The sequence below is a fragment of the Cetorhinus maximus genome, chromosome 1, assembly GCF_964194155.1.
Source record: "Cetorhinus maximus chromosome 1, sCetMax3.hap1.1, whole genome shotgun sequence".
NCBI lineage: Eukaryota > Metazoa > Chordata > Chondrichthyes > Lamniformes > Cetorhinidae > Cetorhinus > Cetorhinus maximus.
In genome coordinates, this window is record NC_135879.1 from 149,530,259 (window position 1) to 149,555,594 (window position 25,336).

A 25,336-nucleotide genomic window follows, 5' to 3' on the forward strand; every position below is an offset into this window, starting at 1 on the left:
AAGGGAAATGTGTCAGTGAGTGTTGTGCAATCTTTTCGGGTGATGTGGCTATCATGGTTGAATAGCTAGCAGCATGTGCAGGCAGTGAGATGTGGGTGTAAGGCTCACAGCATTGTTAAGCTTGTAAGGGTGAGGTGAAGCAATGAATGTCAGGTATGAGTCCTAATTCATAGGGATTGTGGTAGGCAAGTGATGCGGCTGTTGTGAATAGAGCAGTAGCTGAGGCTAATGGTGCAGTAGATAGGCTATGGCATTTGAAGATGCATTCACTGACCTTGGCCACTCGCACGAGGTCACCTCTTGTGGTTCTGCATCCAGGTCCTCAGGGCTTGACTCCTGGAATTGACCTCCATTGCTACCTGTTCCCAGTCCCTTTTGACTGGATATCTAGAGGACCCAGACTCCTCCTGCAGGTACAGGATATCTCTCCTCATCTCTACCTTCCCCACCAAGGTGCAGGTTCCAGAAACCTTGGAGCTCAGTCTCTCCCCTGTTGTGCCATTCGCTACTGTTTGCCAGGTCAGATTCCCTTCCTGCGTGACTGCCAGCACCTGCTCCAGCCACAATTAAGTCTCTTCAAGACATTCAGTTGAGCTTTAAGCAGTGCAGGCTAGCTTTACGTGGTGTTGGGGAGTTACAATTTTGGGTCCCCTGCTGATGCATGCAGCCACTGAGCAGTGCAATTAGTGCTGGCTGCATGTAAGGATCATTCTAATGAGCAGGCACCACTGAGGTTGGTATGCTGCCTGCATTTCAATCAATGCCCACAAGTTAATCACACATCGCAATCCCCATGCTCTTTTTCAGGGGCTATCCACACAAATGTCATAAGGCTTTGCCCCTTCGCTCTTGCTCCCTCTTTCTCCTCGCCAGGTAACTCATGCTGGAGTATAGATGCTCAAATGGCTACTCTTTATTAACCTAGACAGTAAATGCTGGTGAGCTATGTGACACAAGATCCTGCCCTCACCCAAAGTCTAAGCACACAGGGGTTGATAACTAATGAAGGGCTCATTATTCATTGCTCCTTACTTTATGAGCGCTAAAGTTGATTGAAATGCTCCCAACACCTCCCTGTGGATTCAGTGTAGATTAAGCACTGAGCCTGGGATCTTCCCAACTCATTGGACTCAGCACTAAATCGTGCATTGTGATTAGTCCCTGACCATTCTCGGTACTTCTCGACTTCTAAAGAACGAAACAAACTTGAATTGAACTGTTATATCTCTAATTGTCTCAAATTAAACACTGGTATCTGAATAAACCTTGAACTTCCACTTGATGCAATTACAATATTTCATCTGGCCTTGAAGGATTGGCACATATCGAAGTGGTAATTTAAAAATGTCTGCCATTTGATTTGAAATACATAATGTGGTTAATTAGTGAGAGAATAACTGGCAATTGCATGGAAAAGTAAACTACCAAAACAGTTTTAGGAACTGTTCACTGGTGCACTTCCTGGGACAACATAAAATTGAAAATTAAAGCCCAAAATGTTTAGTTCGTTCATGGGTTGTTGTTTTTATGGTTAGGGGAAGGAAACCACATCTGAGCCACACCCTATCTCCCTTGACGTCCACACATACACATATTCTAGACAGTGATCACCTGTCAGTACTCAGGCTGATTTTCCTCTCCTTAACCAAGGAACACAATTGGAGCACTTCGACTGTCACCTGCTAAGGTCAGTTGGCTCACACAGGCCAAGAATTAGACTGGAACCTTCTGCTTTGGATGACTCAGCTACAAGTTCATCTGATTAACTGAGCTACTGAGGGATCAAGTTTATTCCGTAATTGGAGTTGTTGGCATGTCATTTTAATAAGAAGTATTGCCCATTTCTCAGAGTCTACTGTATACACATTAATGTTCACAAAAACTCTTCAGAAAATGTATCTAACTGTGTGCAAACCACTTAATTCCTTCACAGGCCTCCTTCCATAATTCAGCAATATTCTGACATTAGTTTCAGCCTGTTTAACACTAGAATTGAACTGAACAAAGAAGAAAGTTTTACTCACTTAAATATAAACCATCCGAAGATTACAGCCTTTTAAAAATGAATTGACTCACTAGGAATCTGCAATAACGTGCACAATGTGAAATTTTGATTTACTATTGAATTTTTACTTAAGTGTTAGGCATTGCAGTTAATTTCACTGTACCAAGAGTACATTAGAATATAAAATGGCCTTCATATTATAAATCTAGTGGATAAACATGTCGTGAGAACTATTACATTGATGATTCAGTCTGATAAAAAGGTATCTTTTAATTAAATGTTACGAATTGTTTGAAACAAAGTCTAGTAGTAAGCATCTTCGAAAGGAGAGAATCAAAAGCTGATATTTCTTAAGTTAAAAGGAGGTGAAACTAGTTTGTTATTTAAAAAAAGAAATGTTAAGTCAGTATTGCTATGGACATGCTTAATATAAATGTGATAAGATTTGAGAGACCACGCTGGGATTAATCTGCAACCACTTGATACAAAAGCATATCATCCAAATAGCTAAATAAAGTGATAAAGTGATTCTGACCAAAATACGTAATCAGAGAGTAGCAAACTCACCAACTGTCAGTTGCCCAGTAATCTGTCCGAGGTTATTGCGAGCATTCACGGTTACATTTCTGTCAGACTGCAACATCAGTGGGCTGTCCTGAGAAATAATGACAAGAGAGAAAAAATGGGGTGGGAAGGATAAAAATGATACTGAGGTGAGTTTGAAGAATGCAGCATAAAATTACCAGAAAGGCTTTATAGTCTCCTCCTTGTAATTCAAAGTCATTTAGTTCAAATCATCTAGTATCATAATTTTGTAAGCACTAAATTTTCACTTGATCGTGTTATTGCAGTCCTATTTGTATTGCATGCTTTAAACTTCTAGATAATTCACATTCTTAGTATTAGAAATGACTGAATTATCAATTGTACACTGTATTAATCTTTTATAGAAATCTATTTAAAGTTTTTTATCAAAGCTTTTGCATCCTTGTTCAGTTATTCCCCTCATGGACATCATTTTCTTTCTGTGGCTACTAATTAGTGATCAAAATAAAAATGAGATATTTCCTGAACTATGTTTAGGACCTGATTTTTTAAAAATTCATTCATGGAAGGTGAGCGTCATTGGCTAGGCCAGCAGTTATTTCCCATTCCTAAATGCCCTTGAGAAGGTGGTGGTGAGCCACCTTCTTGAATCACTGCAGCCTATGTGGTATAGGTACACCCACAGTGCTGTTAGGCAGGGACTTCCAAGGTTTTGACCCTGCGACAGTGAAGGAACGGCAATATATTTCCAAATCAAATGGCTTGGAGGGGAACTTCCAGCTAGTCGTGTTCCCATGCATCTGCTGTCCTTGTCCTCCAAGATGTTAGCGGTTGTGGGTTTGGAAGGTGCTGTCTAAGGAGGCTTGGTGAGTTCTGCTAGTGCACCTTATAGATGGTACACACTGCTGCTACTGTGCATCTGTGGTTGAGGGAGTGAAGGATTGTGGATGGGGTGCCCATCAAACAAGCTGCTTTGTCCTGGATGGTGTGCAGCTTCTTGAGTGTTGTTGGAGCTGCACTTATCCAGGCAAGTGGAGAGTATTCCATCACACTTCTGACTTGTGCCTTGTGGATGGGGGACAGGCTTTGGGGAGTCAGCAGGTGAGTTACTCGCCACAGGATTCCTAACCTCTGACCTGCTTTTGTAGCCACAGTACTTATATGGCTAGTCCAATTCAGTTTCTCATCAATGGTTTCTCATCCCAGAGCATTGATAGTGGGGGATTCAGCAATGGTAATGCCATTGAAGGTCAAGGGGCAATGGTTAGGTTCTCGCTTGTTGGAGATTGTCATTGCAAGGTGCTTGTGTGGTACGAATATTACTTGCCATTCTCAGCCCAAGCCTGAATATTGTTCAGATCTTGTTGCATTTGGATACGGACTGCTTCAGTATCTGAGGAGTTGTGAATTGTGCAGGATGTTGTGCAATCGACAGCGAACATCCCCACTTCTGACCTTATGATGGAAGGAAGATCATTGATGAAGCTGAAGATGGTTTGGCCTAGGATACTACCTTCGATAACTCTTGCAGTGATGTCCTGGAACTGAGGTGACTGACCTCCAACAACCACAACCAACTTCCTTTGTGCTTTGTGGTATGACTCCAACCAGTGAATAGTTTTCCTCCTGATTCGCATTGGCTTTGGTTTTGCTAGGGCTCCTTGATGCCACATTCAGTCAAATGCTGTCTTATTGTCAAGCGCAGCCACTCTCACCTCACCTTGGCAGTTCAGCTCTATAGTCCATGTTTGAACCAAGGCTGTAATGAGGTCAGGAGCTGAGTGGCCCTGGCAGAACCCAAACTTTGTGTCCATGAGCAGCTTATTGCTAAGCAAGTGCTGCTCTATAGCAGTGTTAATAACCACTTCCATCATTTTACTGATAATCGAGAGTAGACTGATGGGGTGGAAATTGGCCGGGTTGGATTAGTCCTGCTTTTTGCGTATGGGACATACCTGGGCAATTCTCCTCATGGCTGGGTAGATGCCACTGTTGTAGCTGTACTGGAGCGGCTTGGCTAGGGGCACTGCAAGCTCTGAGCAAAAGTCTTCAGTACTATTGCTGGAATATTGTCAGGGCCCATAGCCTTTGCAGTATCCAGTGCCTTCAGCCATTTCTTGATATATTGTGGAGTCAATTAGGTTGGCTGAAGACTGGCATCTGTGATTCTGGGGACTCTTTTGCGCTGATGTGCTGGGCTCTCCCATCATTGAGGATGGGGATATTTGTAGAGCACCCTCCTCCAGTGGGTTTTTTAATTGTCCACCATCATTGACGATTGGATGTGGCAGGACTGCAGAGCTTAGATTTGATCTGTTAGTTGTGGAATGGCTTAGCTCTGTCTATCACTCGCTTAAGCCGGTTGTCATGTAAGTAATCCTACGCTGTATCATCATCAGATTGACACCTCATTTTTAGGTATGCCTGGTGCTGCTCCTGGCATTCCCTCCTGCATCCTTCATTGAACCAGGTTTGATCCCCTAGCTTGGTGGTAATGGTGGAGTGGGGGACATGCCGGGCCATGAGGTGACGGATTGTGGTTGAGTGCAGTTCCGCTGCTGCTGATGGCCCACAGCGCCTCATAGTTGCCCAGTCTTCAGTTGCTAGGTCTGTTTGAAATCTATCCCATCATATGGACAAATGGATCTTTAGGACCTACAAAGATAGAAATCTATCCCAATTAGCCCAGTGGTAGTGCCACACAACACGATGGAGGGTATCCTCAATATGAAGATGGGACTTCGTCTCAACAAGGACTGTGTGGTGGTCATTCCTACCAATACTTGTGTGGATGCATCCATTGCACCTGAATGACTTACCCTTTATTTTAAGATATGATGTTGGTATTTGGAATTTGGAAAAGAGAATACTTGATTTGTAGGTCCTAAAGATCGATATATCCATATGATGATCCATTTCGGCCTTCTCCGGAGGTCGCCAGCATCATAGATGCCGGTCTTCAGTCAATTCGGTTCACTCCACTCAAGAAACGACTGAAGGCACTGGATACTGCAAAGGCTATGAGCCCTGACAATATTCCAGCAATAGAACTGAAGACTTGTGCTCCAAAACTTGCCTCACCCCTAGCCAAGCTGTTTCAGTACAGCTACAACACTGGCATCTGCCTGGCAATGTGGAAAATTGCCCAGGTATGTCCTCTACACAAAAAGCAGGACAAATCCAACCAGGCCAATTACCGCCTCATCAGTCTCCTCTCCATCATCAGTGAAGTAATGGAAGGGGTCATCAACAACGCTATCAAGCGGCACTTGCTTAGCAATAATCTGCTCACTGATGCCCAGTTTGGGTTCCGCCAGGATCATTCAGCTGCTGACCTCATTACAGCCATGGTTCAAATATGGACAAAAGAGCTGAACTCCCGAGGTAAGGTGAGAATGACTGCCCTTGGCATTAAGGAGCCCTAGCAAAACTGGAGTCAATGAGAATCAGGGGGAAAATTCTCCACTGATTGAAGTCATACCTAGCACAAAGGAAGATGGTTGTGGTTGTTGGAGGTCAGTCATCTCAGTTCCAGGAATCACCACAGGAGTTCCTCAGGGTTGTGTCCTCGGCCCAACCATCTTCAGCTGCTTCATCAATGAGCTTCCTTCCATCATAAGGTCAGAAGTGGGACGTTCGCTGATGATTGCACATGGTTCAGCACCATTTGCAACCCCTCAGATACTGAAGCAGTCCATGTCCAAATGCAGCAAGACCTGGACAATATCCAGGCTTGGGCTGGCAAGTGGCAAGTAACATTCACACCACACAAGTGTCAGGCAATGATTATCTCCTACAAGAGAGAATCCAACCATCGCCCCTTGATGTTCAATGGCATTACCATCACTGAATCCCCCACTATCAACATCCTGGAGGTTACCATTGACCATAAACTGAACTGGACTAGCCATATAAATACTGTGGATACAAGAGCAGGTCAGAGGCTAGGAATAGTGCAACAATAACCTCCCTCCTGATTCTCCAAAGCCTGTCCACCATCTACACAAGTCAGAAATGTGATGAAATACTCCCCACTTGGCTGGATGAGTGCAGCTCCCACAACACTGAAGAAGCTGGACACTGTCCAGGGCAAAGCAGTCTGCTTGATTGGCACCACATCCACAAACATTCACTCCCTCTACCATCAACGCACAACGGCAGCAGTGTGTACCATCTAAAGATGCACTGCAGGAATTCACCAAGGCTCCTTCGACAGCACCTTCCAAACCCACGACCACTACCATCTAGAAGGACAAGGGCAGCAGATAGATGGGAATACCACCACCTGGAAGTTGCCCTCCAAGTCACTCACCATCCTGACTTGGAAATATATCAGCGTGCCTTCACTGTTGCTGTGTCAAAATACTGGAACTCCCTTCCTAACAGCACTGTGGGTGTACCTATACCACATGGACTGCAGTAGTTCAAGAAGACTGCTCGCCACCACCTTCTCAAGGGCAACTAGGGATGGACAATAAATGCTTGCCCAGCCAGCGAAGCCCACATCTTGTGAATGAATAATAAAAAAAATGGGGATCTCCTTCCATGGCTTTAATGTATAACTGGTGATTTCAGAGAAATGGTGTAAGCCAACATTTTCAGCCATTTGTGTTGCTTCTGAAGGAGCTCTGCCAATTTCTCACTAAAGCTTTGGCAAGAGTCCACCCTATTAGGGCAGCTCCCAACATCTCTCAACCAAACTGATAATACCTCAGCACCTGTTGTGAAATTGTATGCATGCCAATGCAGACATGACATGTACCTTTAAGAAGCTGCATAGTGACATCACTATGACATCACCATGTGTAAGGCTGGAGGATAAAAGGTACAGATATTTACTATTGATTCTACTGCATATGTTCACTACTGCCTGTGACTCTCTATCATTAAGACTTTATGTATATCTTACGAGTCAGGCATGTAGTCAAGTAACCAGCCTATGTAACTGTCAGGATCCAGGTTAGATCAAGGTCTGTGCAGAGTTGTATGTAGTTGTTGCCAGTAATAAAATTCATGTAATTGTGTTTGACCAGAACCCTCGTCAGTTTCAGTATCTTGCTTAGCATAGATAGCACAGAGACAGATCCCTTGTGGTCTACATTGAAACCCTCAATATATATGGTGGCAGCAGACCGTAAGAGAGCACAACATCCCTCTTTCTAACAACGTATCTGTTTGTCTTACTCTCCTCTCTCCAATAATTTATGGGGCAGAATTTTACAATGGCAGGATTTTATGTTCCCGCTGAAGTCAATGGGGTTTAGAATGTCTCGCTGCATTTTACTGCCCCATCCCCGCTGAAACGGGGTCGTAAAATTCTGCTCATGGAGTCTGGAATGAGTTTCTTGCCTTTTACTTCCCTTTTCATTTAATTCTACTCTTCACCTTTTTGTCTTACTTCTTTTCACTATTCTTTCTCACTAGTGTCAGCTTTGCTCAGCAGCAAACACTCTCTCCTCTGAGTCAAAAGGGCTAGGTTCAAGGGAAATCCAGGCCTTGCACTTCCATGGAATACTGAGAGTGCTGGAATCTTGAGGAGCTAACTCTTGGATAAGATGTTTAACCTTTAAAAGAGTCAGAACAGACTCAATTGGCCACCCACTTACTCTCATATTTTGTTATCTCATGGCAAGACCAGGATTTGTTGCTGATCCTTATTTCCCCTCAAACTAAGTGACCAACTGCTAGGCCATTCCAGAGGGTAGTTAAGGGTCAAGAATCTGAAGCAGGCCAGGGCAGGAAAGGATGGCAGATTTTCTTCTCTGAAAGATGGATTGTTACAGCATTTGGTAATTGTTATCATTGTCACCAATACTGGGGCTAGCTTTTAATTCCAAATTTTATTAACTAAATTCTAGCACCTGTCATGGCAGAATCTGAACCCATGTCCCCAAAGCATTAGCCTGGGCCTCTGGATTAGTAGTCCAGTAACATTACCACTATGCCACCATCTACCCATAAATGCTGTACTCATATATGATTCTGTAAACCGAGGTCAAGTCTACCTTTTTTTTGTGTGGATGCATTAGTTTCCTGTGACACTGCTTAATGAATTCCTTCAGATGCCCTGGCTTACATGTATCCAAAACAGATTAACGGGTCATTAATCTCATTCACTGTTTCTCCATTGTCACTTTTTCATTTTCCCTTCTTCTATTTACAGTGTAACTTCCCTCAATTTGATGTCTTTCTCTACAGGGAGCTGTAGCAACAGAAACTCACCCTTCAGTGAAATACAGACATAAACCCACATTCTACTAATTTGCAGCGCGTGCTTTGAAGCTCAGTGTGCTCATCATCATCCTTACTGCTATTAAATTAAAAGGCTGTCTAATTTAAAGAGCTTAGAACAGTTCCGCAGTGATAATTAGAATGTCAACTGTCCACTAGATTGTGAAACATTTAGTAAAATAAATATTAGTTTCTATTAATAGTTGTGACATGTGGTTGCCTGTATTTCAGTTGACAAATACTGTGACCATGAGTAAAAAGGCTTTCCATTTGAACCTATGTTTGTACTATCATTGTTTTTAAAGGGATGACCATTTATTTATTTTACGCCTTGCGACCTTCTTCAAAGGTATCTCTAGGTGCTTCACATGTAATGAATTTCTTCATAGTGCTGTGAGTAGATGAACAGGGAAAATCAGTAAGTAATCATAGTCAAATGCTTTTCTTTTTGGTGTCAAAACACTTCTTTGTATTTTTACATGGAGTACTTTAGGTACCTTTGTCATATTAAAGGAATACCACAAACCAACAGTAAGAAATAAATGGGTTATATGATAAGAATATTATTCATATGTTCATATGATTTGATCTCACTTCCTAAAAATTCAACACAACAATAATTTGTTAAAACTATGCTCAATTATATCATTATGATTTAAAGGAGCACTGTCCATTCAGCTTTTTTTTCTTTTCCTGCAATATGCCCTATCCAGTGTTATTTTTTCTACAATGTTCTCAGATATTATTTTTGCTATCTATCCATCACTTTTAACGTGTATTATTTGTCCTTAGTTCTGTCTCTCAGCTTAATCCCTCTTACTAGTTAGACCTTCTCTTTTTCACCTGAAAGGATATCTTGCTTCCAGCCTGAGCTTTCTGTTCTATTGCAAACATGATTTTTCAGCAAGCTTCTCCTGGGTATCATCCCCTGACAGTCAGTGGGCTGGACAGACCCATACAGTGGGCTTCAAGTGAGCCACTTGAGAAAATCGTTCAATTTTAATTAAGTGCCAAGTAACCTCATCTACTCCAACCATGATGCCATTGCTCATGTTTGCGGCTCAGCAGGTTAGTTAGCCACAGCGAACATCATTGATAACTCAGACATGCCCTTAAATCATTCATAACTCCAGTAAGTGTTGTTGGACAATGACCAAAAGCAGGGTACCTGATCATTTCTTGCCCTCCCCATGAAACACACGAGCACTGAAGTTAATTGTCACACCGCATTGCCTGGAGATTAACTAATTCACCACTGACTGAGAATCAAACTTGGGATTTTCCTAATCTTTATGAGTCAACTATTCACTGGAACATCTTTACAGGGTCACAGATCGATGTCAGTACTTCATTTATATCTATATCTATATATACATTTAGAAAAAGATTCAGAGTAATACATCACAATTGGGTTTCACACTTGACCAAATGCAAATGTTGTCACATTTCAAAATAAAGTGAAAGCCAAAACATTTGCAATGTCATAGAAATATCCCATGCATCAGAAAATACCTACAGGGATCAAAATCTCCATCACCTCTAATTAACCCTAGCAACTGCACATTAAAACAATGAAAGCGAGTCTGACTGTCATGACCCAAATATTGATTTTCAGAATACAGGACAATTATATCTTGTAGCCTTAAAGTGCAAACCCCTTTGAACATTAGTCTACATCTACATTGGCAGCAGTTTGTGTAACAACTGGGTTTACACGAGAGCAATCTGAGCTTCTGGCTAACCTTGTATGACCTCAGACTGAGCTTCCACTCCAACACTCAAGTCGATGGGCAGCTTCTCCATGTGCTGCAATGGAAGCTGAGACATTAGCTGTCAGACTCTGCATCATGATTGGGTCTGCAAGTGTCCTAATGAAGTTGGCCACCACTTCCATGCTGAAAAGGATCTGCTTCAAGCTCTGTGCAAAACACTGTGCCAAGTTAGTGCCGGACTCCTCCATGCTCCTTGAGTTTGGCAATGGTAGGCTTTCTGTCAGCCTGCAAATGCATCAAGCATTTCAATGTGTATATCCATTCGCCTTTTACTGCAGCCTGCCCCATAAAAATCATCAGTTGAGTACTGTGCAGCAGGACTCATCTGTGACCTCTCTGTCTGGCAAACTGATACCTGCACCACCTTTGGCTGTCGTGACTGGATAGCTGGCATATGTACAAACTGCGAAAGGTGGGTGTGAGCTTTGCAGTGGTGCCAAGTGTATAAGAGTGAGGTGAAACATATAATGTGGTAAATGAGTTTGATTGATAGAGATTGTTGCTAATTGAGTGACTGGGTGGGATACTCTGAGCAGCATGTGTAATTAGTGGGTCCATTGGTATGGCATTTTAAGATGTATTCACTGACCTTGACCATGTGCGTGAGGTCACTGAATGTTTTACAGCACTGTATCCAGGTCCTCAAAGCTTGACTTCAGATATTGACTGCCACAGCTATCTGCTCCAAGAGCCTTCGCAAAGGTTGTCTGAAGAGCCTTCTGGCCCCCTATGGTTAGCTGTCATCTCTCCTCCTCTCCACCTCCTGTACCAAGTCCTCCAGTGCAGCATCAGAGAACTATGGAGCATGCTCTCTTCTCTGTCACATCATAATTCACACTTCTTCCTTCTCAAACTCTCTTCCACAAACAATTCCAGCACTTTCTTCAGTCAGAATGACCCTCCCCTTTGAGAGGTATAGGCTGGTTTGAAGTGGTGCTGGCCTTACACAAATTTGGACCCTCTGTTGAGGTGTGCATTCCATAGTGCATTTAGTGCTGGCTGCACACAACAATCATGCAAATTAGCAAGCAGCACAAGGTTGATGTATTGCGTACATTGGAAGGAAGGGCACAGGTTAACCACACATTGCAATCCCTGCACCTATTTTCAATAACTGTCAAACCTTGTTCCCCTATGAACCAGCCAACTCTGCTTCTTAAATTCTTGTACATTTTGTAATTTAGCTATAAATAATCATTTAAATCAAAGTATTATAAAAAGTAAGGACATAATATATTACTTTTAAATTGGAGCTGAATTGTCTTTGTGTCCAGCTGCAATTACCCCTGCCCTCTCACCTTGCTTCATCTGAAGACTATCCCAATGTGCAATATCAAGGATGATCCAATGATGTATAGAAAGTATACTAAAAGGCATGCACTTCATATCCACAAATGTTAGCTTTTTTACATCAACAATTATAATTAGAAAACCATGACCTAGATTTTCCAATTATAGTCACCCATTTATTTTAAATAGGTAACTTTCAACATTAAAACGAGAGAATCTAGGACCAGATATCAACTGTTATAAAGGAGGAACTAAGTAGACGTTTTATAATGGAGAAATTATAAGTAATATCTCACCGCCACAGTTAGTTCATGAATCAAATGAATTGCTCAAAATATTTTCTGGAAAGGATCCATTTCTTCTCAGTAACTGAATTTATATTATTGAACATATACTTCTAAATGACATTTTTACAATTTTACATCTTTACTTAAAGAGCTTTTGAGTCAGTAAACTTATTAATAAAGGGGAAATTTTGCATTCCTATGTCCTGACAGGAATATGTGGGTGTACCTACACCACATGGACTACAGCGGTTCAAGAAGGCAGCTCACCATCACCTTCTCAAGGGCAACTAGAGATGGGCAATAAATGCTGGTCCAGCCAGTGAAACCCACATCCCGTTAATGCATTTAAAAAAGTATCAAGACATTACTTCCTTTAGTCCATGATCATCTATGAAGTTTAAGAAAAGGGACATTTAACCTGAAATACTTTAAGGCACATATGTGCAGACAACTGGCTGTTGCGTTGGTCAGTGGTTGCTGCTACTCTAAATTGTTTCTTGCGAGGTGAACAAACATTGTGCTCCTCTCCATGTTGCTTTTTTCTTTTTTCTATGTGGCTGAGGAACAGTATTCCTGTGGCGAGTAGAAGGTTTAGCGCTACACTCACCTCTGCTTCTTGTTGATGCTGAGAGACTGATATCAGGCTCCAACACCCTTATGGTCATGACATGCTAGCTGGAAGCTGCAATGTGTGCATGGTGATTGCTGTGTTGAGCAGCTGTATCATCGTTGTAGTTGGAGGTAGAGGCTTCTCGGACTGCTGACCACTCTCTTGTATCACTTCCACAGGAGGGGTTGTGGTTATCTCATGGACAGTAGGCTTTTTTGACCACTGGGTGTTTTCTGGGACCTGCAATGAGAATGAAGAAACCTTTCCACAAAGAGAGAAGAGAGTTCAAGAGAGTTCAAAAGCTGAAGGCTGAGTCTGAATACTCTATAGTGCAGTTCTGGTTGGCTAACGGCAGTGGTTGTCTTGACCTCCTCTGTCGTCTGGAGGAGATTCAAGGCTATGCAGGCATCCCTGCTTAGGAAAGAGAGAGGCTGGATATGGATGATGTACATTAGCTCAACGATCTGTTTGCCATCATACCTCAGTGGTTCCAGGATCATGCCAATGATGGAATTCGGATTCCTCCTACCCTGTAAAGTGGAGTGCCGTTGTTCGAAGCCAGAGGCCTTTGAGCCATGGTTCCTTGTCCAACAGGACTGTCAGTATGGCATCTGAATCTAATTTAAAATTTGCCAGGTAGCCATTGATAAAGATTTCTGCGTTCCAGAATGAGAAATGACAATTCCTGACCTCACCCAAGAAGTGTCGCTATGTGTCTTCCGGGTTTTCAGCCTTGACCTTTGGATTACTTTTGGGCCTCTGTGTATTTCTGGGGTTTTGACTTGCACAGTTTGCCATAATGTCCCATCTTGTTACAGTGGAAGCATTGGGCTGTACTCGTAGGACATTGATCTCTCCTGTGGGGATGCTTCACACACCACAGTGCTGGCATGGCCATTCTACTGGCTGGTTTGAGGATTGTTTTCCCTGGCTTGGATTGTCCCTGTGTCTTTGTGGCCTGACAAGCTGGACTGAGGGTCGGCTTCTGCCCAAGTTTTATTCTCTTGCCTTAAGATTGTCCTGTGTTGCTCGCAGACAGGCTAACTGTCTGGATTGCCTTGTCCAGGGTTAGATCTTCTTTAGTTTATAGAAGGTCAAAGAGTGCATCATCTGTTACACCCAGCACTATTCTATCTCTCATGAGTTCAGGCTTTAAATTTCCATATTCACACCCCTCTGCCATACTGTAGAGATCATTTATGAAGAAATCGATGGATTCCCCTGGCAGTTGAACTCTCTTACTGAATATAACTCTCTCCATTATTTTATTGAATTGCAAGTTAAAATAAGTACTAAAAGATTTTAAAACTTCCTCAAATTTGTCAGATGACTCATTAATATCCTGGCTTACAATGATGTCATCTGCAATTGGGCTTATAGAGTAAAGCAGTGTGTTCACCTGCCCTTCTCTGACATTTTATTTAAACCAGAAGCAATGCTGTATCTTAAAAATCTTTTCTTCCAAAGCCCCCAATTTTGTGGCTGGTTTGGGCCGTGCGTTAGTCCAAATTGAGCTGTAAGTGTTGAATTGTGATCCATGTTAAACATTTTTAAACTGTATATGCAGCTTTAAAAGCATACAGTCTTTTAAGATGGCGTCACCGTTGACTCCAAGACAAAGCGATTTCCTGCACTTCTCGGTTTTTTATGAGCTCACAAAATGCTTATGGCACACTTCTTGAACAAGACTCTCAGCAACGGCTGTGTACTGACTTCTTTTATTCCGCAGTTTGCTCTGATGAGTAACGAGGCGTTCAAATTTAAAGTTGTGCTTGCCATTTTCCAAGCTGGACAGTCGCGACAATCGCAAGAGATTTAAGTAATTCATTCTTTTTCTGATCTTTTGAGTTTGGAGGCTACGTGTTGGGGCTTTGACTGGGGAATCGGGTTTTAGCGATGGGTTTTCCTTCAACGGCGCCTCTGACACTGAATTAGGGAGAGGGTTCTCAGGGCAAACTGTAGCCTGGAACTTTAAAAGGTTTAACTCACCCTTGCAATATCTGTGGTCTCTGTGCTCTGAAGCTGGACTTCCCAGGGCAATTCAATGGAGTTTTCTGCTAAAGTAAAATCTCTGCCTTCAGCTCTCTGGACTTATCTCTGGAGTGTTTTCTGTTGACTTTTCTCTATGTCTTTAACTTCTTTGGGAGCTTCTCTCAGTTCAGAATTTTCATTGAAGTTTTGTCTTAGTCTTCCAACATCTCGGTTTGTTTTAACAAGGTTGAGGGTTTTTGATCATCAGCTGCCACAATGTTGGGAGGGTGTTTGTTACAGAACAGTGTGTCTTAAAAAAGTCTTCAGTAGGTTAACTGTAAGTCTTTATTAACAACTAGAACTATTTACACATGTACAGTAAAGGGTACAGGCTAGGAGCAATCACCATGCTTAAGCCTTTAACAAACTCCACTCAACACAACACTCCCCTGGGTCTGGGCTATGTGCCTTCTTACATCACTGTGTGGGTGGTACTGTGCTCAGTCCCACATTAGCCTTGTTACACATATTACCAATTGCACCAAATTCTGTGGTGGGATTTAAACCCATGTCCCCAAAGCCTATCTCTGGGCCTCTGGATTAAAGGTCTAGTGACATTACCACTACATTACTGTTGTAATATACATTAACGGCTAGCAGCATGACATCACTAGAAGGGAAGGGTGCAGTGTGATACAATATTAAGGCGGAATTGTCCCAGATTTGCACAAAGTGTGACAGCAGGCAGGAGAATAGTAAAACATGTCATCTCGCTGGCAGGCGGCCTCCGATTTGCCCACCACACCATTACCTCACCGTTTCCTCATGCAGGGTGCCATATTTAAACTGCAGCTACATGCACACTTCTCAATGACTGCAGCCCAGGAAGGCACTGGTGAAGACATAGCCCCAAAAGCCAAGAAGAGTGCAGCCCCGCCCTCCCCCCAATTCATTGACACATCCCTGGGGCAGCATCTGGACACCATGGAGGTCCACCACAATGTCCTCTACCCCTGTTCTGGCCGCAGAAGGCCCATCAGTTTCACCAGAGGTGGTCAGTGTCAATGCTGCATACAAGAGGTCGGCCATCCAATGCAGGAAAAGGATGAATGATCTTAGCCATCCTGTCAGAGTAAGGCAACCATCTTATCACTCTAAGCTGACATATTCACAAGGCCATCACACATTCACAGGCATCTCACTCACTGCCAGCTCAAGGAACATCACCACCCTTTCTCTCACACACACCCTCAATTCTCCATCTGGCCTCATCTCCTGTGGAGACTGCCTCCTCAGGCCTCACCATCTTGTAGTCACTTGCGCAGATCAACATGTGCTCCCCCACACACCCTGGGATACCCCCTTCCCCAGTACAATCCTTGTTATGCAGCCTTTTCTCTTGCCTGAGGCCACTTCTTCCTCTTCCCCAAGCAAGCCCTATCCCTGCAGCCACTGAAAAGCCACCCCTGACTTAGGCTGGTCTGGTAGGTAGAGATCTGCCCATGAGCACCCCCTAAAAGTGATGTGATGCTGCCTGTGAAGCCTGGCACTGATGACCACGAGTGCTGCCCGAAGCAAGGTTGACAAACAAACCTCGAAGTCCCGAGTGAAGTGCTGCTCGCCAGGTGCACGTCGCTTATGTACAGTTGTGAAACACGTGGGTGTGCAATCATGCTGACGTGCCCGGATGATCCATTATAGGGGGATGATCCCAGCGAGCAGGGCTTATAATGAGATGCCAAAGTATTGAAATTAGGTTTTTGATGTGCAGCAGTGGGAAACGTAGCCTGCCATTGACAGGTGGAGCAGATGATCGCAAACTGGTTTCATGATGCCCAACACCAATGGGGCTGGAAAAGTGCAGCCTTAGTTTCACTTTTACCTGTGAGCAGAACATAGCACAGCTCTGATGTCTTCAAGTTCTCCACCTTTGTATAAATGTTTCCGTGTGCCTAGTCTAAATAAATGAATCCACAATACGTTTACACAATCCCTTATGAGCAATTGGTGCCTTTATATCATTATAACAACACAACAGCTACCATCTTCCCTGGGGTCCAATTCACTGCAGTTTAGAAAAGATGTGAAGTGAGAGGGTACAGGAGAGATTTACTATAAGGGTGCCAGGGATGAGGAATCACAATTACGTGAATACACTGTAGAAGCTGGTGTTCTGCTCCTTACAGCAGAGAAGGCTGGGAGAAGATTTGCTAGAGTTGTTTGAAATCATAAAGGATTTATACAGAGTAAATAAAGAGAAACTGTTCCCTATGGTTGAAATAGCGATAACCAGAGCTATAGAGTTAAAGTGATTGCTAATAGAACCAGAAGCAACATAAGACAAGGCTTTAGTGCACAATGAGTGTTTAAAATTTGGAATGCCCTGCCTGATTGGGTGGTGGATGCAGATTCAACCATAGCCCTCAAAAGGGAGTTGGATAAGTACTTAAAGAAAACAAATAGGGATATGAACAAAGAATGGGAGAGTCAGACTAACTGGATTGCACTTCAAAAGATCCAGCTCAGGTTTGATGGGCTGAATGGCCTCCTTCTGTGCTGTACGGTTCTAGGGATGATAAATGAAGTGAAATTTTAGTTTCTAACTATGGTGACAACTTCTTCCCATTTGCTTGTGAAGATACCATTTTGTGTAAAATCCTATAAAGAAGATTAGATTTATCAGCAAAGCTCCTGAAGATTTGAAAGGAGGTCACGGTTACACTGATGGCATCTTTGCACATAAGAAGCTTATAAAAACAAATACTGAATATAATTCTAAGCTCCCTTCATTAACCTTGAAAAAGGCATTGTAGATATTAAAACTCTACAGTTTTCTAAAAGCCTTCATGGCCTTGTATGATGAATGCGATCAATACAGAAAAGCCAATGGGCCCAAGGTACAAAAGTAGTTTGAAGTGGCCGTGACAAATACAAAAAGGGAGATATAAGCAGTTCTACTGAAATTTATGGCCAAAATTAATTTAAAAATTAGATATAGAGAAAGCTGAAACATTACACAAGAGACAGCACGTGCACAGAAGAATGGGGATAGAAACACAGCAAAAAGAAAGAAAAAGTACAGTGGGATGGAATAAAAAATAAAACCAAAAGATCAATTTAAGCTGAATGTAATGACAAGAGAAAGAGAATAGAGGAAAAGAAGAACAAGAGATGAAAGACAACAGACAGAGGAAACAAATGGAAGGCTTGTAAAGTGAGCTGTTACCAGAGAAAATAATAAAAACGTCATATTTAACTTTAGGCTGCATTTGTATAGTTCTTTCAAAGAATAGGCACAGACATATTGGGCCAAATGGCCACTTTCTATACAGTACCATTTTATGATTCTATGATTTCAAATTAGTTGTTTTCATGAACTGTTGCAGTCCAAATGGTGAAGGTGCTCCCACAATCTCTGTTGCAGTTTGATAGGACACATCAGAGGACAGTTAAGAGTCAATCATGTTGGTGCAGAAAGTTGGACTAGTTAAAGATATCTTTCCCTAGAGAACATTCATAAGTCACTTGGGTTTTTAAGGTTCCTTGTCACTACCTGGGGTGCTGTAGTTGCTTCCTTTAGGCTGCAGGAATCCTGCAGAAGGTCTGCTGGATCCTTGACACAGTTAGTGGGTTTGGGTGATTTTAGAGAAGCTGACAGAAGCCCTGCCCCATTAGAACTTTTTTTTTATTTGTTCATGGGATCTGGGCAGCGCTGGTTGGGCCAGCATTTATTGCCCATCCCTAATTGCCCTTGTTCATAGGGCATTTAAGAGTCAACCAAATTGCTGTGGTCTGGAGTCAAATGTAGGCCAGACCAGATAAGGACAGCAGATTTCCTTCCCTACAGGGCATTAGTGAACCAGATGGGGTTTTACGTCAATCGTTTCATCGTTAGACTTTTAATTCCAGATTTTTATTGGATTCAAATTTCACCATCTGCCGTTAGATTCAAACTCTGGTTCACAGAGCATTACCCTGGTCTCTGGAATACTAGCCCAGCGATAATAGCACTATGCCTCTGCCACTGTGCCACAGCCTCTCCTGCTGTCTATCAGGGGTCATGTGATGTTCATGGAGGCACCAACCAATGAGCCCTTAGAGCGTGTAATCCGGCGGCAGATGAGACTTCCTGATGAGGGTCATGATCGAGCATGTAGCACCTGAAAAGATCTCTGTAATAAAGCTTATCTGTTTCTTGTTGAAACCTGTCTGGTCTGCCAAGTCATTACATTTAAAGACGAGGATAAAATAGCTCTGACGCTGCACCTCGCCTTCTTATTGTGAGTACATCAAATCTTAAGAAAAATGAAAAGACTACTCACCAGTCCTGCCACTCTTCGGCAGAATCGATCCTTACATTGCTACTATGGAAGACTGGAGCCAGTATGTAGAGCGCTTTGGTTTTTATTTCGTAGCGAACAAAATCACCACGGAGGAAAAGCAGAAAACCATCCTTTTGAGAATATGTGGCAACAAGACATACAAACTCATCCGCAGCCTGATAGCCCTGAACGTGCCCAATTCTAAGTCATTTAATGAATTAGTGGACCTAATGAAAGTGCATTTCCAGCTGAAGCCATCTGTAATAATGCAGCGGTTTAGGTTTAATTCCAGAGTTAGGGCCCCGGGAGAGTCCAGCACAACCTATGTATTGAAGCAGAAGCAGTTGACAGAACACTGCGACTTCGGGGACACAATAAACGATATGCTGTGGGACCGATTAGTGTGTGGAGTTCATGATGACGCAATTCAACGCTGATTACTCACAGAGGTCGACATTGATTTAAAGTGGAATAAAGAGGAAATATCCCTCGCCATGGAAAGTGCTGCGAGAGACTCACTGGCTTTGCAACCTATACAATATGGCGCTGTGCTTCATGTGGGGCAGGAACCTACCATTGGGCGTGGCACAAAAACCAGAGACACAGCTACTAAGTGAGAGGCAATGTCCGCTGTTAGAAACATGAAAAGGCCTAGTAGAGACACGTCGGCAGTGACTCCAAGGTTAATTTGTTATTAATGTGGGGATGACCTGCAGATTTAAACAGGCAGAATGCCATTACTGCCATTAGAAAGAAGGCTTCCTCTTGTGGGTGAGTCCAGAACTAGGGAACACTGATTTAAAATTAGGGGTCACCCTTTTAGGACAGAGATGAGGAGAATTTTTTTTTCTCTCAAGGGTTGTGCGACTATTTTTTTATTCATTCAGGGGGTATGGGACAGCATTTATTGCCCACCCTAGTTGCCCTTGAGAAGGTGGTGGTGAGCTGCCTTCTTGAACCGCTGCAGTCCATGAGGTGTAGGTACACCCACAGTGCTGTTAGGAAGGGAGTTCCTGGATTTTGACCCAAAGACAGTGAAGGAATGGAGATATATTTCCAAGTCAGGATGGTGAGTGACTTGGAGGGGAACTTCCAGCTGGTGATGTTCTCATCTATCTGCTGCCCTCATCCTTCTAGATGGTAGTGGTCATGGGCTTGGAAGGTGCTGTCGAAGGAGCCTTGGTGAAAACCTGCAGTGTATCTTGTCAATGGTACACACTGCTGCTACTATGCATCGGTGGTGGAGGGAGTGAATGTTTGTGGATGTGGTGCCAATCAAGTAGGCTGCTTTGTCCTGGATGGTGTCAAGCTTCTTAAATGTTTTGGAGCTGCACTCATCCAGGCAAGTGGGGAGTATTCCATCACACTCTTGACTTGAGCCTTGTAGATGGCGGACAGGCCTTGGGGAGTCAGGAGGTGGGTTACTCGTCGCACGAATCCTAGCCTCTGACCTGCTCTTATAGCCAAAGTATTCATATGGCTAGTTCAGTTCAATTTCTGGTGAATGGTAATCGCCAGGATGTTGATAGTGAGTGATTCAGTGATGGTAATGCCAATGAACATCAAGGGGCAATGGTTGGATTCTCTCTTGTTGGAGATGATCATTGCCTGTCACTTGCGCAAATGTTACTTGCCACTTGTCAGCCCAAGCCTGGATATTGTCCAGGTCTTGCTGCATTTGGACATGGACTGCTTCAGTATCTGAGTAGTGGCAAAAGGTGCTGAACATGGTGCAATCATCAGCGAACATCCCCACTTTTGACCTTATGATGGAAGGAAGGTCATTGATGAAGCAGCTGAAGATGGTTGGGCCTAGGACACTACCCTGAGGAACTCCTGCAGTGATGTCCTGGAGCTGAGATGATTGACCTCCAACAACCCCAGCCATCGTCCTTTGTGCTAGGTATGACTCCAACCATGAAGAGTTTTCCCTCTGATTCCCATTGACTCCAGTTTTGCTAGGGCTCAAATCGGCCTTGTTGTCAAGGGCAGTAACTCTCACTTCATCCTGGGAGTTCAGCTCTTTTGTCCATGTTTGAACCAAGGCTGCAATGAGGTCAGGAGCTGAGTGGCCTTGGAGGAACACAAAATGGGCATCAGTGAGGAGTTTATTGCTCAGCAAGTGCCACTTGATAGCACTGTTGATGACCCCTTCCATTACTTTACTTATGATCGAGAGTAGACTGATGGGGAGGTAATTGGCTGGGTTGGATTTGTCCTGCTTTTTGTGTACAGGACATACCTAGGCAATTTTCCACATAGCCAGTAGATGCCAGTGTTGTAGCTGTACTGGAAAAGCTTGGCCAGGGGCACGGCAAGTTCTGGAGCACAAGTCTTCAGTACTGTTGCTGGACATTGTCAGGGCCCATAGCCTTTGTATCCATATCCAGTGCCTTCAGCCGTTTCTGGATATCATGTGGAGTGAATTGAATTGGCTGAGGACTGGCATCTACGATGCTGGGGATCTCCCGAGGGGGCCGAGATGGATATTCTACTTGGCTCCTCTGGCTGAAGCTTGTAGCAAATGTTTCAGCCTTATCTTTTGCACTGATGTGCTGGGCTCCCCCATCATTGAGGATGGGCATATTTGTGCAGCCTCCTCCCCCAGTGAGTTGTTTAGTTGTCCACCACCATTCACGACTGGATGTGGCAGGACTGCAGAGCTTAGATCAGATCCATTGGTCATAGGATCACTTAGCCCTGTCCATCACTTGCTGCTTATGCTGTCTGGCATGCAAGTAGTCCTGTGTTTTGCTTCACCAGGTTGACATCTCATTTTTAGGTATTCCTGGTGCTGCTCCTGGCATGACCTCCTGTACTCTTCATTAAACCAGGGTTGGTCCCCTTGCTTGATGGTAATGGTAGAGTGGGGGACATGCCGGGCCATGAGGCTACAGTTTGTGTTTGAGTACAATTCTGCTGCTGCTGTTGGCCCACAGCGTCTCATGGATGCCCAGTCTTGAGTTGCTAGATCTGTTTGAAATCTATCCTATTTAGCACAGTGATAGTGCCACACAACACGATGGAGGGTGTCCTCAATGTGCAGGCGGGACTTCACTCCTACTGATACTGTCATGTCCAGATGCATCTGCGGCAGGCAGGTTGGTGAGGATGAGGCCAAGTGTGTTTCTCCCTCCTGTTGGTTCCCTCAACACCTGCCGCAGACCCAGTCTAGCAGCTATGTCATTTAGGACTCAGCCTGCTCGGTCAGTAGGGATGCTACCGAGCCACTCTCGGTGATGGACATTCTGCACCCTTGCTATCCTCAGACCTTCCTCCAAGTGGTGTTCAACATGGAGGAGCACCGATTCATCAGCTGAGAGAGGGCAGTACGTGGTAATCAGCAGGAAGTTTCCTTGCCCATGTATGGCCTGATGCCACAAGACTTCATGGGGTCTGGAGCCAATATTGAGGACTCCCATGACAACTCTCTCCTGACTGTATAACACTGTGCCACCACCTTATCCTGCCAGTGGGACAGAACATACCCAGGGATGGCGATGGCGGTATCTGGGACATTATTTGTGTGGTATGATTCCATGAGGATAACTAAGTCAGGCTGTTGCTTGATTAGTCTGTGAGACAGCTCTCCCAATTTTGGCACTAGCCCCCAGATGTTAGTAAGGAGGATTTTGCAGGGTCGACAGTGCTGAGATTGCTGTTGTCGTTTCCGGTGTCTAGGTCAATGCTGGGTGGTCGTCCGGTTTCATTCCTTTTTTCTGACTTTGTAACAAACTGAGTGACTTGCTAGGCCATGTCGGGAGGGCATGTAAGAGTCAACCACATTACTGTGGGTCTGGAGTCACGTGTAGGCCAGACCAGGTAAGGACGTCAGATTCTTTTCCCTAAAGAGCATTAATGGACCAGATGGCTATTTTACTACAACCAACTATGGTTCCAGACTTTTAATTCCAGATTTTTTTTTAAAAATTGAAATCAAACTCCACCATCTGCCGTGGCGGGATTCGAAGATGGGTCTCTGGATTACCAGTCCCGTGACGACACCACTACACCATCGCCTTCCCTCCCTGGATCTCTGCCTCAGAAGGTAGTGGAGGCCGGGTCATTGAATACTTTTGAGGCAGAGGTAGATAGATTCTTGTTAGGCAAGGGAATCAAAGGTTATCGGGGGTAGATGGCAATGTGGAAATCGAAACACAACAAGATCAGCCATGATCTTATTGAATGTCAGAGCTGCCTCGAGGAACCGAATGGTCTACTCCTGCTCCTGTTTCTTATGTTCTTATGTTTTCATGTCACGTTGTAAGGCAATGCAGGGCAAAGATGAAACAGCCCACAAAGCAGCAAACCAACAAGATTAAATTGAAAAGTACAGCAGAACCTGAAGCCGCTGATACCGACATCTATTCCCTGTGTAACGTCACTGCTGTAAAAACCAAACCTATCACTGTCACAATCCAAGTTAATGGGAAGCCACTAATAACAGAGATAAATAAATAAAATAAAAGAGCCTCAACCACAGTGGTGGGAAAGCACGCATTTAAATACCTAAATGAAGGCACCCAGCCACTGAATCTGGAGTGGACAATGCTAAATTGAAGGCATACACTGGAGAATCCATACAGGTAAAGGGCATTGCCTCAGTACCTGTGTCTTATAGGCAGCAGTCAGCTCAGCTTCCAGTGATAATAATGACAGGAGAAAGGCCTGGTCTTCTGGGCCGAGACTGGTTGCGTAAGATCAAGCTTGACTGGTGTGAAATACTTCAACCTGAAAACAGGAGGAGTTCCTGAATGGCTAAGGAAATACAACAGTGTATTTCAGGATGAATTAGGGAAGTTAAAAGGCTTGCAAGCAAAAATATATGTGGACCCTCAGGCGACACCATGTTTCTTTAAGGCCGGGCCTGTGCCTTATGCCTTAAAGGAGAAGGTGGATGCAGAACTGTGCCAGTTAGAAAAGCTGAACATCATCCAACCAGTCCAATTCTCGGAATGGGCAGCACCCATAGTTCCAGTGGTTAAGCCTGACCAAACTATCTGCATTCGTGTGGACTATAAATTGACTGTGGACAAGGCAGCCAAGCTAGATAAGTTCCCCATTCCAAGGATAGGTGACTTATATGCAAAGCTAGCTTGAGGCAAATCCTATAAAAAACTGGATATGAGCCAAACCTACCAACAATTCGAGCTGGACAGCACATCTAGAGGACACGTGACTGTCAACACACACAGGGTCTTTATCAATATACTAGCCTACCCTTTGGATATTGTCTGCATGTGCAATCTTCCAAAGGACAATGGAGAGTCTTTGCAAGGACTTCCCCATGTGGTAGTATACTTAGATAATGTTCTGACCAGAGAGTCAACTGAGGCCAAACACTTGGCCAACCTGGAGAAGGAACTAAGAAGATTCATGGAAGCTTGCGTACAATTGAAGAAAGAAAAATGTACATTCCAAGTGCCAGAAGTTACTTACCTGGGTCACAAGGTGGACGACATCGGTTTGCATCTGGAAGTAGGGAATGTTAGGGCAAAGATGCGCACTCAAGTCCAATGTAACCGAACTTGAGATTTTCCTGGGTATGATCAACTACTATAGCTGCTATAAAAACAAAAAGCTAAAAGCTACTGCGGATGCTGGAAATCCAAAACAAAAACAGAATTACCTGGAAAAACTCAGCAGGTCTGGCAGCATCTGTTCTGCCGAAGGGCCATGAAGGCTCGAAACGTTAACTGATTTCTTCTCCGCTGATGCTGCCAGACCTGCTGAGTTTTTCCAGGTAATTCTGTTTTTGTTACTATAGCTGCTTCTTGCTTAACTTATCAACAGTGTTAGCGCCATTACATTTGTCGTTAAAAAAGAATCATCATTGGTCATGGAAGTCACAACAGGAAGGAACCTTTGTGAAAGTAAAGAAACTGTTGCATTCATTGTGTTTATTGGTACACTACGACCCATCGAAAGAATTGGCATTAACATGTGATGCGTCTCCTTATTAGTAAGAGCTGTGTTATCACATAGAATTGGAATGGATCAGAAAGGCCCACCAGCTATGTCTTGAGAACCCTCTCCACAGCCAAGAAGAACTGTTCCCAGCTAGAAAAGGAAGGGTTATCAGTGGTATTCGGAGTGAAGAAATTCCACAATACCTGCATGGACGACATTTCACCATTGTGTTAGACCACAAACCATTAATGGGTTCATTCAGCGAGGGTAAGGCCATTCCACCAAAAGCGTCAGCAAGAATTCAACGTTGGGCTCTGATATTATCTGCGTTTGAGAACACCTTTATGCATCATCCTGGTTTACACATTGCAAATGTGGATGCACTCAGTCAT

General features: G+C 43.7%; 1 protein-coding gene across 1 annotated transcript in view; it reads right to left on the reverse strand.

Moving 5' to 3' along the window:
* Positions 1–25,336, reverse strand: part of sgcz (sarcoglycan zeta) — a 615,676-nt gene that overhangs the window by 179,819 nt on the left and 410,521 nt on the right. The window contains exon 3 of the mRNA XM_078531663.1: positions 2,573–2,660. Within this exon, the coding sequence (XP_078387789.1) occupies positions 2,573–2,660 (88 nt within the window). The remainder of the gene's footprint in view (positions 1–2,572; positions 2,661–25,336) is intronic.